The 13,922-nt window shown below is 47.5% G+C and overlaps 1 protein-coding gene across 1 annotated transcript in view; it reads right to left on the reverse strand.

Moving 5' to 3' along the window:
* The window catches only part of TIMP2 (TIMP metallopeptidase inhibitor 2), a 63,374-nt gene extending 49,669 nt beyond the window's left edge, over nucleotides 1-13,705 (reverse strand). The window contains exon 1 of the mRNA XM_082272495.1: nucleotides 13,351-13,705. Coding sequence (XP_082128621.1) covers nucleotides 13,351-13,693 — 343 coding nt within the window. The 5' untranslated portion in view covers nucleotides 13,694-13,705. The remainder of the gene's footprint in view (nucleotides 1-13,350) is intronic.
* Nucleotides 13,706-13,922: the final 217 nt, after the last annotated feature.

The raw sequence follows: 13,922 nt of genomic DNA on the forward strand, positions 1-13,922 counted from the left end.
GCGCTGTGCTGGGGAAGAGGCGAGCGTGGCGCGCTATACTGGGGAAGAGGCGAGGGTACCGCGCTGTGCTGGGGAAGAGGTGAGCGTGGCCCGCTGTGCTGGGGAAGAGACGAGTGTGGCGCACTGTGCTGGGGAAGAGACGAGTGTGGCGCACTGTGCTGGGGAACAGGCGAGGGTGGCGGGCTGTACTTGGGAAGAGGCGAGCATAGCGTGCTGTGCTGGGGAAGAGGCGAGCGAGGCGCGCTGTGCTGGGGAAGAGGCAAGTGTGGCGCACTAACCACCAATTTAAGGGAAATTCTTTCCACAGACCACCAATGTAAGGTACATTCTTCCTTCTAACCACCAATTTAAGGGACATTCTTCCAACTAACCAGCAATGTTAGGGCCATTCTTCCTCATAACCACCAATTTAAGGGTCATTCTTCCCACTGACCACCAATGTAAGGAGCATTCTTTCCACTGACCACCAATATAAGGGGCATTCTTCCCACTGACCACCAATATAAGGGGCATTCTTCCCACTGACCACCAATGTAAGGGACATTCTTCCCACTAACTATCAATGTAAGGGACATTCTTCCCACTGACCACCAATGTAAGGAGCATTCTTTCCACTGACCACCAATGTAAGGAACATTCTTCCCACTGACCACCAATATAAGGGGCATTCTTCCCACTGACCACCAATATAAGGGGCATTCTTCCCACTGACCACCAATGTAAGGGACTTACTTCCCACTGACACCCAATGAATTGGTTTTAGAAGGGCTTTCCCAAGACCTAAAAACTATTGTTAAGTGTTCCTCTGGGGTAAGATGGTTGATAAAGGCTGCTCTAGCATTTTGGAAGCAAGGTTTGCCTCACTGATGTCAGCTAACGGCAGAGCTAGAAGTACCAAGTTGATAATAAAAGCATAATCCATCGTTCAAAGCATTGTAAGAGTAGGCAGTGTTCAGGCAGAGCTGTAGCACAGGTAAGGTCAGGGCTGGTAAGAAATGATTGGGATCTTGCAGATGGGCAACAATGAGGATAGACAGGTAAGAGTCTAACCAATCAGAATCCAAGGGTCAAGCCAGGTCTGAATAGGAAAGACAGATGAAATTTCAGATAAAATACCAAAACTTGGAGCAGCCTTTCTAAACTATCTACTAATAGTACTAAGTGCTATCATAGTAATGATCGACCGATATCGTTTTTTTATTGCCGATACCGATATGACAGACATCGCATGTGATTTTTAGAGCAGTGCAGAGCGAATCACATGCAATGTCTGTCATTGCACTAATGTGAATCGAGACTAAAAGGAGATTGTACAATCAGATTGTGTAATGTACAGTCAGGTCCACAAATATTGGGACATCAACACAATTCTAATCTTTTTGGCTCTATACACCACCACAATGGATTTGAAATGAAACAATGCTTTAATTTGAGGGTATTTACATCCAAATCAGGTGAACGGTGTAGGAACTACAACAGTTTGTATATGTGCCTCCCACTTTTTAAGGGACCAAAAGTAATGGGACAGATTAACAATCATAAATCAAACTTTCACTTTTTAATACTTGGTTGCAAATCCTTTGCAGTCAATTACAGCCTGAAGTCTGGAACGCATAGACATCACCAGACGCTGGGTTTCATCCCTGGTGATGCTCTGCCGGGCCTCTACTGCAACTGTCTTCAGTTCCTGCTTGTTCTTGGGGCAGTTGTTTTCCGTGGTCTTCCTGGTCTTTTGGTGTTGCTGAGCTCACCGGTGCGTTCTTTCTTTTTAACTACTTGCCGACCGCCGCACGACTATCTACGTCGGCGGTCAGCCCCTCACAGGCAAACTGACGTAGGTCTACGTCGCTTGCTTGTGAGGGTCTAGGGAGCGAGCGCGCACCCCCGGAGGCGCGCTCCCGCTCCCGCGTGGTCACGGACCCCCCCCGCGCGTGTGACCGGCAGACTCGATGTCCGCCGGCCACTCTGCGATCGGCGGGGGAGAGGGAGATAGTCAGGCACCTTGTGTAAACAAGCGACCTGTCATTCTCCTTGGTGTAAAGACACTGATCACACGGATCTACTATGTAGATCCATTGATCCGTGTCCTTACAGCTCAAGCCACAGCCAATCACAGTAGAAAGCACGCCCCTAGGGAAACACACAGCCCCTCCCTCCCAAATAAAGTTAACCCCTTCACTACCAGTGTATTTTTACAGTAAAAGTGCATATGTATAGCACTGATTACTGTAGAAATGTCACTGGTAACCCCAAAAGTGTCAAAAATGTCAGTCAAGGGTCCGATCTGTCCGCCCCAATGTCGCAGTACCGCAAAAAAAATCGCAGATCGCCGCCATTACGCGTTAAAAAAAAAAAAACAACAAAAATTACAAAAATCTTTCCCTTTGTTAGTAAACGCGATAACTTTTGCACAAAACCAATCAAAATACGCTTTTTGCGATTTTTTTTTACCAAACATAGGTAGCATAAAACAAATTGGCCGAAAATGTTAAAAAATTTTGATTTTTACATTTTTTTGGGGGGGAATTTCATATAAAAAAATGTGAAAAATATTGCTATTTTTGCAAAATTGACACTCTTTTTTTGTTTATAGCGCATGATCAAAAAATCGCACAGGTGATCAAATACCACCAAAAGAAAGCTCTGTTTGTGGGAAAAAAAGGACGCCAAATTCGTTTAGGTACAGCGTCGCACGACCGCGCAATTGTCCGTTAAAGTCACGCAGTGCCGAATCGCAAAATACCCCCTGGTCGTTTAGCAGCCGAATCCTCCGGGGCTTAAGTGGTTAAGGATGTTCCTAAACAGTTGATTTGGCCACACCTAATGTTTTTGCTATCTCTCTGATGGGTTTTTTTGTTTTTCCAGCCTAATGAGGGATTGCTTCACTGATAGTGACAGCTCTTTGGATCTCATATTGAGAGTTGACAGCAACAGATTCCAAATGCAAATAGCACACTTGAAATGAACTCTGGACCTTTTATCTGCTCCTTGCAAATGGGAGAATGAGGGAATAACACACACCTGGCCATGGAACAGCTGAGCAGCCAATTGTCCCATTACTTTTGGTCCCTTAAAAAGTGGGAGGCACATATACAAACTGTTGTAATTCCTACATCTTTCACCTGATTTGGATGTAAATACCCTCAAATTAAAGCTGAAAATCTGCAGTTAAAGCAAATCTTGTTTGTTTCGTTTCAAATCCATTGTGGTGGTGTATAGAGCCAAAAAGATTAGAATTGTGCAGATGTCCCAATATTTATGGACCTGACTGTATGGTCGACTTTTCTCAGGAATCTGCAGCAGTTGCATGCAGTGCCATATGTTTCTTATAACATACTACTGGCATGCTCTTATGCAATAAAAGTTTGTAGCAAGTGCGTTATTGAGCAAAGCACATGACAATCACATGACGGTAAGCATAATAATCACATTAACATTTCACAGCCTGAATGAGGCATCACTGAGAAGTAGATTACCATGTAAAGCATAGTCCTCAGTTACATTTTAATCCCTAAGAAAATATGAATTCACTTATTACAGCTGTTTGCAGTAGAACCCAAAGTACAAGCCTGTAAATCCATGCCGTATGTGCGGAGGTATTTTACAAGCATTCCAATCTTTACAAGAAGAAAAAAGCATTCCTTATACAAAGATTGGACAGCTTACATTTTTTTTCCTAACCAATCCAAAATCGCATTTACCCATCGGGGACACCTCAATAAAATCTGGGGCTTAGGGTGAAATTTGGGGCCTGCAGGCAAAATGATGTCAGGGATAGTAACAGCAGAAGTGCCTAAAAATTGCTGAATTATATACAAAAAGTCCAAGAGCTGATAATAAAGACCCCCTAAAGAGCAATTGACCAATAAGACAATGGAATATCCAAACCAAACAATCCTTGTGCTGCCAGTCCCAAGCATAGAATGTAAATGCAATGGAATGAAGCACTGGAAATGGACAGCGCACAGGAGTGGCAATGGGGTGTCAAAGGAGAATTAACAAGCAGCGATCCATAATAAATAACAGTTTAGTGAAAGAATAAAAACAGGGATTGCAAACACGTTACCCCATGGGTCCGGATGACGGTGAGGGCATTGTGGGATGACAATTGCCAATTGTAAATACGGGGTAGCCCAACGCTGTACCTCTCAGAGATGTGAGGGTATCCATGGAACGGGACCCACTATGGAGTGGTATACAAGACGTCACTTCCGGGCACCACGCTACTGTTTGCGTTTCAGTACCACGGCTTGTATATGTGCAGGCAGCAACTGGCCAGGATCCTCTTATCACTCCATAGTGGGATCCTTTTCCCTGGATAACCTCACATCTCCAAGATGAAGTGGCCAAAATTGCTGTGCCTCCCCTCCTCCCTGTCTGTGAATGGTAGGTAAGAGGAAAGATGGGCGATGTGAAGGGGGGCTGAGGACATTAATGGGATCGCTGAAAACTGTAATGGAAGGGCTCAAGACAGTTAACGGGGGAGCTGAGGACAGTTAAGGAGGGGAGCTTAGGACAGTAATTGGTGGCTGAGGACAGTTAAGGGGAGCTTAGGATAGTAACGGGGGGCTTAGAACAGTTAAGGGGGGAATTTAGGACAGTAATGGGGAGCTGAGGACAGGAATGGAGGAGACTGAGGTCAGTAATGGGGGACTCAGGAAAGGTAAGGGGGAGCACAGGACAGTTAATGGGGGGAACTCAGGATAGTAATGGGGGGCTTAGAACAGTAAAGGGGGGACTTAGGACAGTAATGGGGGGGCTGAAGACAGTAACGGAGGGGACTGAGGACAGTTAAGGGGGTTCAGGACAGTAGTGGCGGTGACTGAGGACATGAATGGGGTTAGTGAGGACAGTAATGGAGGGGCTCAAAACAGTAATGGGGGGCTTAGAACAGTAATGAGGGTCTGAGGACATTAACTGGGTCACTGAGGACAAAAATGGGGGGGGGGGGGGCTTAGGACAGTAATAAGGGGCTGGGGACATTAATAGGATCACAGAGGACAGTAATGGGGGGATGTAGGGCAACAAGGGGGGCTTAGGACAGTAATGAGAGGCTGAGGACATTAATGGGGTCACTGAGGACAGTAATGGGGGGCTGAGGACAGTAATGGGGGGGATGTAGGGCAACATGGGGGGCTTAGGACAGTAATGAGGGTCTGAGGACATTAATGGGGGGGACTCAAGACAGTAATAGTGGAGGACAGTAATGGGGGGCTGAGGACATTAATGGGGTCACTGAGGACAAAAATGGGGGGCTGAGGACAGTAACGGGGTCACTGAGGACATTAAGGGGGTCACTAATCACAGTAATGGGGGGCTGAGGACAGTAATGGGGGGCTGAGGACATTAATGGGGTCACTGAGGACAGTAATGGGGGGCTGAGGACAGTAATGCATCACCATTTGGTTTGGTGCATGAGAAAATGTGCTGTAGGAGCCGATGTGTGGGGGTGCGATTAAGAGTTAATGGCACCCCCAAACACCTGCTTTAGAGCAGCTCATTTCTCTGTAGGTCGGGAACGCATGTGATTTCGTACATGTTCCCCAGCCACAGAGAAGTGAACCTAGCCTAAGAAGAGGGGGGCTGTCATGTGAAGGATCTGAGTCATCACACAAACATGCGATTCAGATCTCTGCTGGTAGGAAATTCTACTGACTGGACCTCTGTGAATTTTAATACAATACCCCTGCTATACATTGTCACTGTATTAAAGACATTGGCTGGGTGACAGGGCTGATCAGGAGAGCAATCAAAGGGGTAACTGTGTGCCTAACACGTATTTGTGTTGATCACTGTATATGTGTAGACTGCAGACAGATGATTGTAAACAAAGCATTGTTTATACCTGTTCTCAATGCACAGGAAAAGGACCCAATTGATTTAATTGGAAAAACAACAATGCTAATGTTTACCAAACAAATATTTCTAAACAAAAACTTTGGAGTATGTGATTTTAAAAACATACACAGTTTTATTTGATAACGAAAAGGGCAGCAATCTGAAATTTGATTGGCTGCTATAAGTTACATCAGTTTTACCACCAAAAAAATAAAGTGTGTGCTTATTCCAAATTTTTTAACCACTTCTGGACCGGAAGGATTTGCCCCCTTAATGATCAGGCCATATTTTGCAATTCGGCACTGCCTTACTTTAACGGACAATTGTGCGGTCGTACGACACTGAACCCAAATAAAATTGATGTCCTTTTCTTCCCACAAATAGAGCTTTCTTTTGGTGGTATTTGATCACCTCTGTGATTTTTATTTTTTGCACTATAAACGATAAAAGAGCGACAATTCTGGAAAAAAAAACAATATTTTCCACTTTCTGCTTTATAACATTCCCAAAAAAAAAAATTTTTTTTTTAAATTTCAAATGTTTTCATCATTTTAGGCCAATTTGTATTCTGCTACATATTTTTTGTAAAAAAAAATCCCAAAAAGTGAAATTTGATTGCTTTGCACAAAAGTTATCGCGTCTACGAACTACGGAAAAGATTTATGTCAGTTTTATTTTATTTTTATAACTAGTAATGGCGGCGATCTGCGGTTTTTAGCGGGACTGCGACATTGCGGCGGACAGATCGGACCCCTAACTGACATTTTTGACACTTTGGGGGGGACCAGTGACATTACTACAGTAATCAGTGCTAAAAATATGCACTGTTACTGTAATAATGACACTAGCAGGGAAGGGGTTAACCTAGGGGTGATCAAAGGGTTAAGTGTGAGCCTAGGGGGTGTTTTCTAACTGTGGGGGGGGGGGTGGGCTTGTAAAATCAATACAGAGACCTGTGATCCTAAATAGGAGGAACACAGGAGCTCTGCATTGATAGCAGAGAGAACAACGGTCTGCTGTGTTTACAACAGCAAACTGCCGTTCTCTCTCCACGGGGAGCGATTGCGGGTGCCCGGTGGCAATCGTGGCTGCCGGCCCCGTGGATCAGCTTACCCGCTGGTGAGTGGGTGCACCTGCGTGCCCCCGGATCGCTCCTGCGGACCGCCGTACAGGTACAGCGATTCCCAGGACCCTGCCGCTGTATATAGGCGGTGGCTAGTCGGCAAGTGGTTAATATTAGAGGATTAGAGCCCCTGCCCGGTCTTTACTGCTGTCTGTTGCTCCATTACAGAGATTTCCTGTAAAACTGACAATATTTCTCCAGATTGTAAGTAAAGTAAGTTCTCCAACAGCAATATAGACATAAATGTTTTTTTGTTGTAGAATAGGGGAAGACTACCACTGTCCGATTTTTATTTCGGTCTGTGGTTTGGTGCAGAATTGCTCTCACTTCCTGTCTCTAAAGCTGACCACACACGATGCATTCTTATTGCGCAATCTCTTTTAGATCTACCAACAACTATGTAATATGATAGCTGGCACATGAGTGGCCGTTGAGTGTAAATCTACTTTGTACACCCAAGACGCCTTTGCAAACCTAGATAATATCTTGTAAATGGAGCATAGACATCATCACTTTGTTGTACATAGCCTGTGCAGAGGCTATGAGAGGGACCCAGCAGGCTCCACCCACTATAGGCTGCCTGCAGAAAACTACAGGAGGGGGCGGAGACCAGACCAGTCACCCTGCACAAGGAGAGAGAGCAGAGCCGTGGGAGGGAACACACAGACTCCACCCACTACAGGCTGCCTGCAGAAAACTACAGGAGGGGGCGGAGACCAGACCAGTCACCCTGCACAAGGAGAGAGAGCAGAGCCATTGGAGGGAACACACAGACTCCACCCACTACAGGTTGCCTGCAGAAAACTACAGGAGGGGGCGGAGACCAGACCAGTCACCCTGCACAAGGAGAGAGAGCAGAGCCATTGGAGGGAACACACAGACTCCACCCACTACAGGCTGCCTGCAGAAAACTACAGGAGGGGGCGGAGACCAGACCAGTCACCCTGTGCAAGGAGAGAGAGCAGAGCCATGAGAGGGAACACACAGACTCCACCCACTACAGGCTGCCTGCAGAAAACTACAGGAGGGGGCGGAGACCAGACCAGTCACCCTGCACAAGGAGAGAGAGCAGAGCCGTGGGAGGGAACACAGACTCCACCCACTACAGGCTGCCTGCAGAAAACTACATGAGGGCGGAGACCAGACCAGTCATCCTGTACAAGGAGAGAGAGCAGAGCCGTGGGAGGGAAGACACAGACTCCACCCACTACAGGCTGCCTGCAGAAAACTACAGGAGGGGGCGGAGACCAGACCAGTCACCCTGCACAAGGAATGTGACCATAGCCGTAGGAGGAAACACACAGACTCCACCCACTACAGGCTGCCTGCAGAAAACTACAGGCGGGGGCGGAGACCAGACCAGTCACCCTGCACAAGGAGAGAGAGCAGAGCCGTGGGAGGAAACACACAGACTCCACCCACTACAGGCTGCCTGCAGAAAACTACAGGAGGGGGCGGAGACCAGACCAGTCACCCTGCACAAGGAGAGAGAGCAGAGCCGTGGGAGGGAACACACAGACTCCACCCACTACAGGCTGCCTGCAGAAAACTACATGAGGGCGGAGACCAGACCAGTCATCCTGTACAATGAGAGAGAGCAGCAGTAAGAGGTCTTTATTACAGGAAGTCAAAATTACACACTGGATTACTAAACAGATCTGGAAGAAACCCGTAAAGCACACAAAGATTTCAGAAGACTACACATAATGAATGTATTTAGATGATATTTGCTCATATAATAAGATTTAAATTCAGATCAGTCTGATCGGGTAAAACATGGTATACGTGTTTTTATTTCTTGTGTTATGTGTTTCTCCCGGGCTCTTAATAAATGAAGCAGATTATCCTAATCTTTAGAAAGTCTTAGCTCCATGTTTCTACAAACACCGATAGTCAGGACACACACTTCGGAATTTCAAAAATGATCTGCAGAGCCAAAACCTAGCTTGTGGCTCACTGCACACAGCCTGTTTATTTCATCCCCTATTACAGGCAGCTGGCAGCTCCATGGCACATACCAAGCAGACATGCCAACTCTCCTGGCTCCTTCTACAATCTAGAGAAATAATCACAACTGTAACCATTTCTGAGCAATTGTAGGCGGCTGTGCTCAACAAAACCACAGAGAAGGACTTCCATCTCATCATCAGCCAAAAAGAGCAACGACACAACACACAGAATGTCCTACCAACAGCAGGAGGATAGATAGATAGATAGATAGATAGATAGATAGATAGATAGATAGATAGATAGATAGATATCTAACATGATTCTGCAGTTCTGGGTAGGTTACGGCTTGCGTTCCAATCCAGATCTCTGAGGACGTCAGCGGATGTGACGAAACACGTAAGTTTGGAACGCACGGAGTGACGTGTGACGGCAGGTGGAACACAAGCCGGAACTCTCCTGCTCGCCACTCTGCAGCCAGCTGATACTGGCACGCACACGGTCACAGACAGCCTATTATTATTTGTAAAACCGTTTGCCAATTGATTTGTACTTGCCTTTTATTATTTACCCATTGAATGAGAATAAAAATTATTTTTTTAACTACTACACTATCCGGAACACCTTTTCTTTTTTTCCCCATCCTGGCCCCATACCCTATGAGGTGAGAGGAGAGGAGGAAACCCACCATCCCAGATAGATAGATAGATAGATAGATAGATAGATAGATAGATAGATAGATAGATAGATAGATAGATAGATAGATAGATAGATAGATAGATAGATAGATAGATAGATAGATAGATAGATAGACAGACAGACCAGAAGATAGTATAGATATGTATTAAGTACCTATAATATATTGCTGATTCCACAGACAAGCAGTATATAGATCACACAGTCATATATATATATATTGGGGTACTCTTGGCATACCACCTTTATCATTTTGTTCCAGAATAAAGGTCTCACTCCTCCTGTTGCAATATATATGATTCAATATGAAATCATATATAAACCCAAAGTTTTTAGTTTTTTTAATATCTATTAGGGCTAGTTAAAACCACTGTTTAATGGGAGAGGAGGAAATGCCCTTCACTTCCTGTCCAGTAGACACAACAGGAAATTACAGGGAATCCATCCAAAGCCCTTAAGTCTAGTCTAAAACATGGGATTTTCCCTTAGATTTAATCCTGGGTACAGTGGGGGGACACAGATGCAAATAAAAACCTGACCTACAATTTTCAACACAATCAGTATTATTCCTCCCCTCTCCCCACCATGTGGCTGATTCAAGCTATCAGCATCCATCCAAAACTGAACTATGACTTTTATTTGGCTGTATAATAAATGGGCACGTGACAAAGCTGAATTTGGACGGGTAGTCGCTGGGCACAGACCCTAAATGTGATATCAGGAACATTGCATGAATGGCGTTACCACAAGCCCCTCTAATTTCCTTTCCATGCAAAATTCTTCTACTGGCTCTACAGCTGATCTGTGCCAAGAAGTACAAAGAGTTTGGCCAGTGATATGACAACCTACAGCTTCACAGTACCAACTGAACCACTAAGGGGGTCTCTCACCCACAAACAGTAACTCAGGCCATGCTCACAGAAATCTTCTAGCAATTCAGACTGTTGCCAACCGGTTTTTAAATACAAATATGACCAAACGACCACCTACAACTAACAGCTTACATGTTTTTCTTAATATGGATGGCACAGATAGCGGTAGGTTGCCTATACAGCCATTTTTTGTTGCCATCCAAGGCTGGCTGAAAATTGCCAGTGTGCCTGGGTCAGCCAAAGCACAGATCCAGCTGTAACATTTTATCCATCAAATCTCTGCAACTATCCCACTGTGATGAGAAAATATCAGAATTCTGTTGCAATGAAACAAAATTGTTACAATGAGTCTACATTGTATTAGTCTGAAACTCAACAACAAACATGGAATATAAATCATTTACTAGTCCTTAGGCTGGCATTAGAGGAGCAACATCTTTTATCGTGAAAATCTATTTTTTTCCTTTATATATATATATATATATAGAGAGAGAGAGAGAGAGAGATTTGTCACATAATAATTTGCAATTGGATCGCTAACTTCGACATTTTTAAACAATGTCATGTACTGTCGCTCCAAACGCTGAAGTAATCTGTAGGAGAGCACGACCCAAAGCTGTAGCTCTTTTATCAGCGACTTCAGCAACTAAAATATGGCTGAATCGCTGGCGTTAGCAATTTATAGGAGCGATACATTTCTGCTACAAAATCGCTCGTCTGACATTAGCATAGATGTGTGGCTGCATTCGATTTTTTTTTTTTACAAAAATACTCCCTTGCACTGGGGCGGCCCTCCAAACTGCAAGGGTTAAAGACTCCTTTTAGTCTAGGGCAAGGGTCTCAAAACTTTTCAGTATGAGGGCCACATTGTAAATTTTACAAACATTGTCGAGTAAAAAAGAAAAATCTCCATTAGAGTCCCCCCTTTGCATCAGGGTCTGTATCCGAGTTCACCTTACATCAGGGTCCCCCCTTATATTAATAGTCCCTCCTTACATTAGGATCCCCATCAGAGCCCCCCTTACATCAGGGTTTTCATCAGAGCCCCACTTACATCAGGGTTTCCATCAGACCACCTCTTACATCAGGATCACTATCTGCGTCCCCCTATATTAGAGTCCCCTCTTGCATCAGGGTCCCCACCAGAGCCCCCGTTACATCAGGGTTTCCACCAGACTCCCCCTTACATTAGGGTTTCCACCAGAGCCCCCCTTACATTAGGGTTTCCACCAGAGCCCCCCTTACATCAGGGATTCCACCAGAGCCCCCCTTACATCAGGGTCCTCATCAGACCACCCCATACATCTGGGTCCCAATTAGAGACCCCCCTTACATCAGGGTTTCCACCAGAGCTCCCCTTACATCAGGGTTTCCACCAGAGCCCCCATTACATTAGGGTTTCCACCAGAGCACCCGTTACATCAGGGTTTCCACCAGACCCCCCCCCTTACATTAGGGTTTCCACCAGACCCCCCCCCCCCTTACATTAGGGTTTCCACCAGAGCCCCCCACATCAGGGTCCCAATTAGAGACCCGCCTTACATTAGGGTTTCCACCAGATCCCCCCTTACATCAGGGTTTCCACCAGACCCCCCCCCCCTTACATTAGGGTTTCCACCAGACCCCCCCCCCTTTCATTAGGGTTTCCACCAGAGCCCCCCACATCAGGGTCCCAATTAGAGACCCGCCTTACATTAGGGTTTCCACCAGATCCCCCCTTACATCAGGGTTTCCACCAGAGCTCCCCTTACATCAGGGTTTCCACCAGAGCTCCCCTTACATTAGGGTTTCCACCAGAGCTCCCCTTACATCAGGGTTTCCACCAGAGCCCCCCCCCCCCTTACATTAGGGTTTCCACCAGAGCACCCGTTACATCAGGGTTTCCACCAGACCCCCCCCCCCTTACATCAGGGTTTCCACCAGAGCCCCCATTACATTAGGGTTTCCACCAGAGCTCCCCTTACATCAGGGTTTCCACCAGAGCCCCCCCCCCCCCTTACATTAGGGTTTCCACCAGAGCACCCGTTACATCAGGGTTTCCACCAGACCCCCCCCCCCTTACATCAGGGTTTCCACCAGACCCCCCCCCTTACATTAGGGTTTCCACCAGACCCCCCCCCCCCCTTACATTAGGGTTTCCACCAGAGCCCCCCACATCAGGGTCCCAATTAGAGACCCGCCTTACATTAGGGTTTCCACCAGAGCCCCCCTTACATCAGGGTTTCCACCAGATTCCCCCTGTACATCAGAGTTTGCATCATTAGGAATGTCTGTGATGGGGACCTTGAAGTAGAGACTCTGATAAGGTACCTAATGCAATGTTTTTTTGGGGGGGGACCCGATGGAGTTTTTGTTGGCCCCCCAATATTTGCAGAATATAATATGTGGCCCTAGTACCGAAAGGTTCAGAGAGTCCTGAGTTATAGGACTCCTTAACATCCCTCCCAATGCCAGCCGCTGCCCAGCTGTGCCAGATGCCAGCAGATCTGCCGGTAGCTCCTGCGCTAATGTGTGTTCCGCCCTGCACGCGCTACCCTGCGCTCCGCACCGTTCCCTGCCCAGAACCCAGCGCTCCGCACTATGCCCATCTCTGTACCCTCCGCTCCGCACCATCGCCTGCCCAGAACCATGCGCTCCTCACCACCCTCTGCCTAGAACCCTGCGCTCCGCACCACCCCTGCCCAGAACCCTGCGCTCCGCACCAATCCCTGCCCAGGAACGCTCCGCACCACCCCCTACCCAGAACCCAGCGCTCCGCACTATGCCCCTCTCTGTACCCTCCGCTCCTCACCACCCCCTGCCCAGAACCCAGCGCTCCGCACTATGCCCCTCTCCGCACCCTCCGCTCCGCGCTGACATCTCCGGCGGCCTCACCTATGTCGGCGTTGCAGAAGGCCTGCTGGGGGTGAACGGGGGAGCAGCTGCAGGCGTCGGCCAGGCGATCCGTGGACCAGAGCAGGAATAGAAGGGCCACGGGGGCCAGGAGGCCGGAGACCGGGGCCGACCGCATTCTCAGAGCCGCATGTAGATCCCGGGGAGAGCAGATCGGTGTCCCGGGCGCTGTGTGCTGTCTACGCCTCGCCTCCTTCTCCGGGGATCTCTGACTCCTCCCCCCTGGGCGCTCCGCCAGGACCCTCCGTACTGGGTGACGGGAGGATGGAGGTGACGGGGGAGGGGGAGGGGGGGATGCTGCAGACACGAGCCTGTCACTCATCATCCCGGGGGGAGGGGGAGGGGAGGACAGACACCCGGATCCGGGCAACTTCTATTATTTATAGGCAGACAAAGGGAGAGGGGTCCCTATAGGACTGTCCATAGAGAGGGAGAGGGGTCCCTACAGGACTGTGCATGGAGAGGGAGAGGGGTCCCTATAGGACTGTCCATAGAGAGGGAGAGGCATCCCTACAGGACTGTGCATGGAGAGGGAGAGGGGTCCCTACAGGACT

Source organism: Pelophylax lessonae (assembly GCF_965119305.1).
Source record: "Pelophylax lessonae genome assembly, chromosome: 11".
Taxonomy (NCBI): Eukaryota; Metazoa; Chordata; class Amphibia; order Anura; family Ranidae; genus Pelophylax; species Pelophylax lessonae.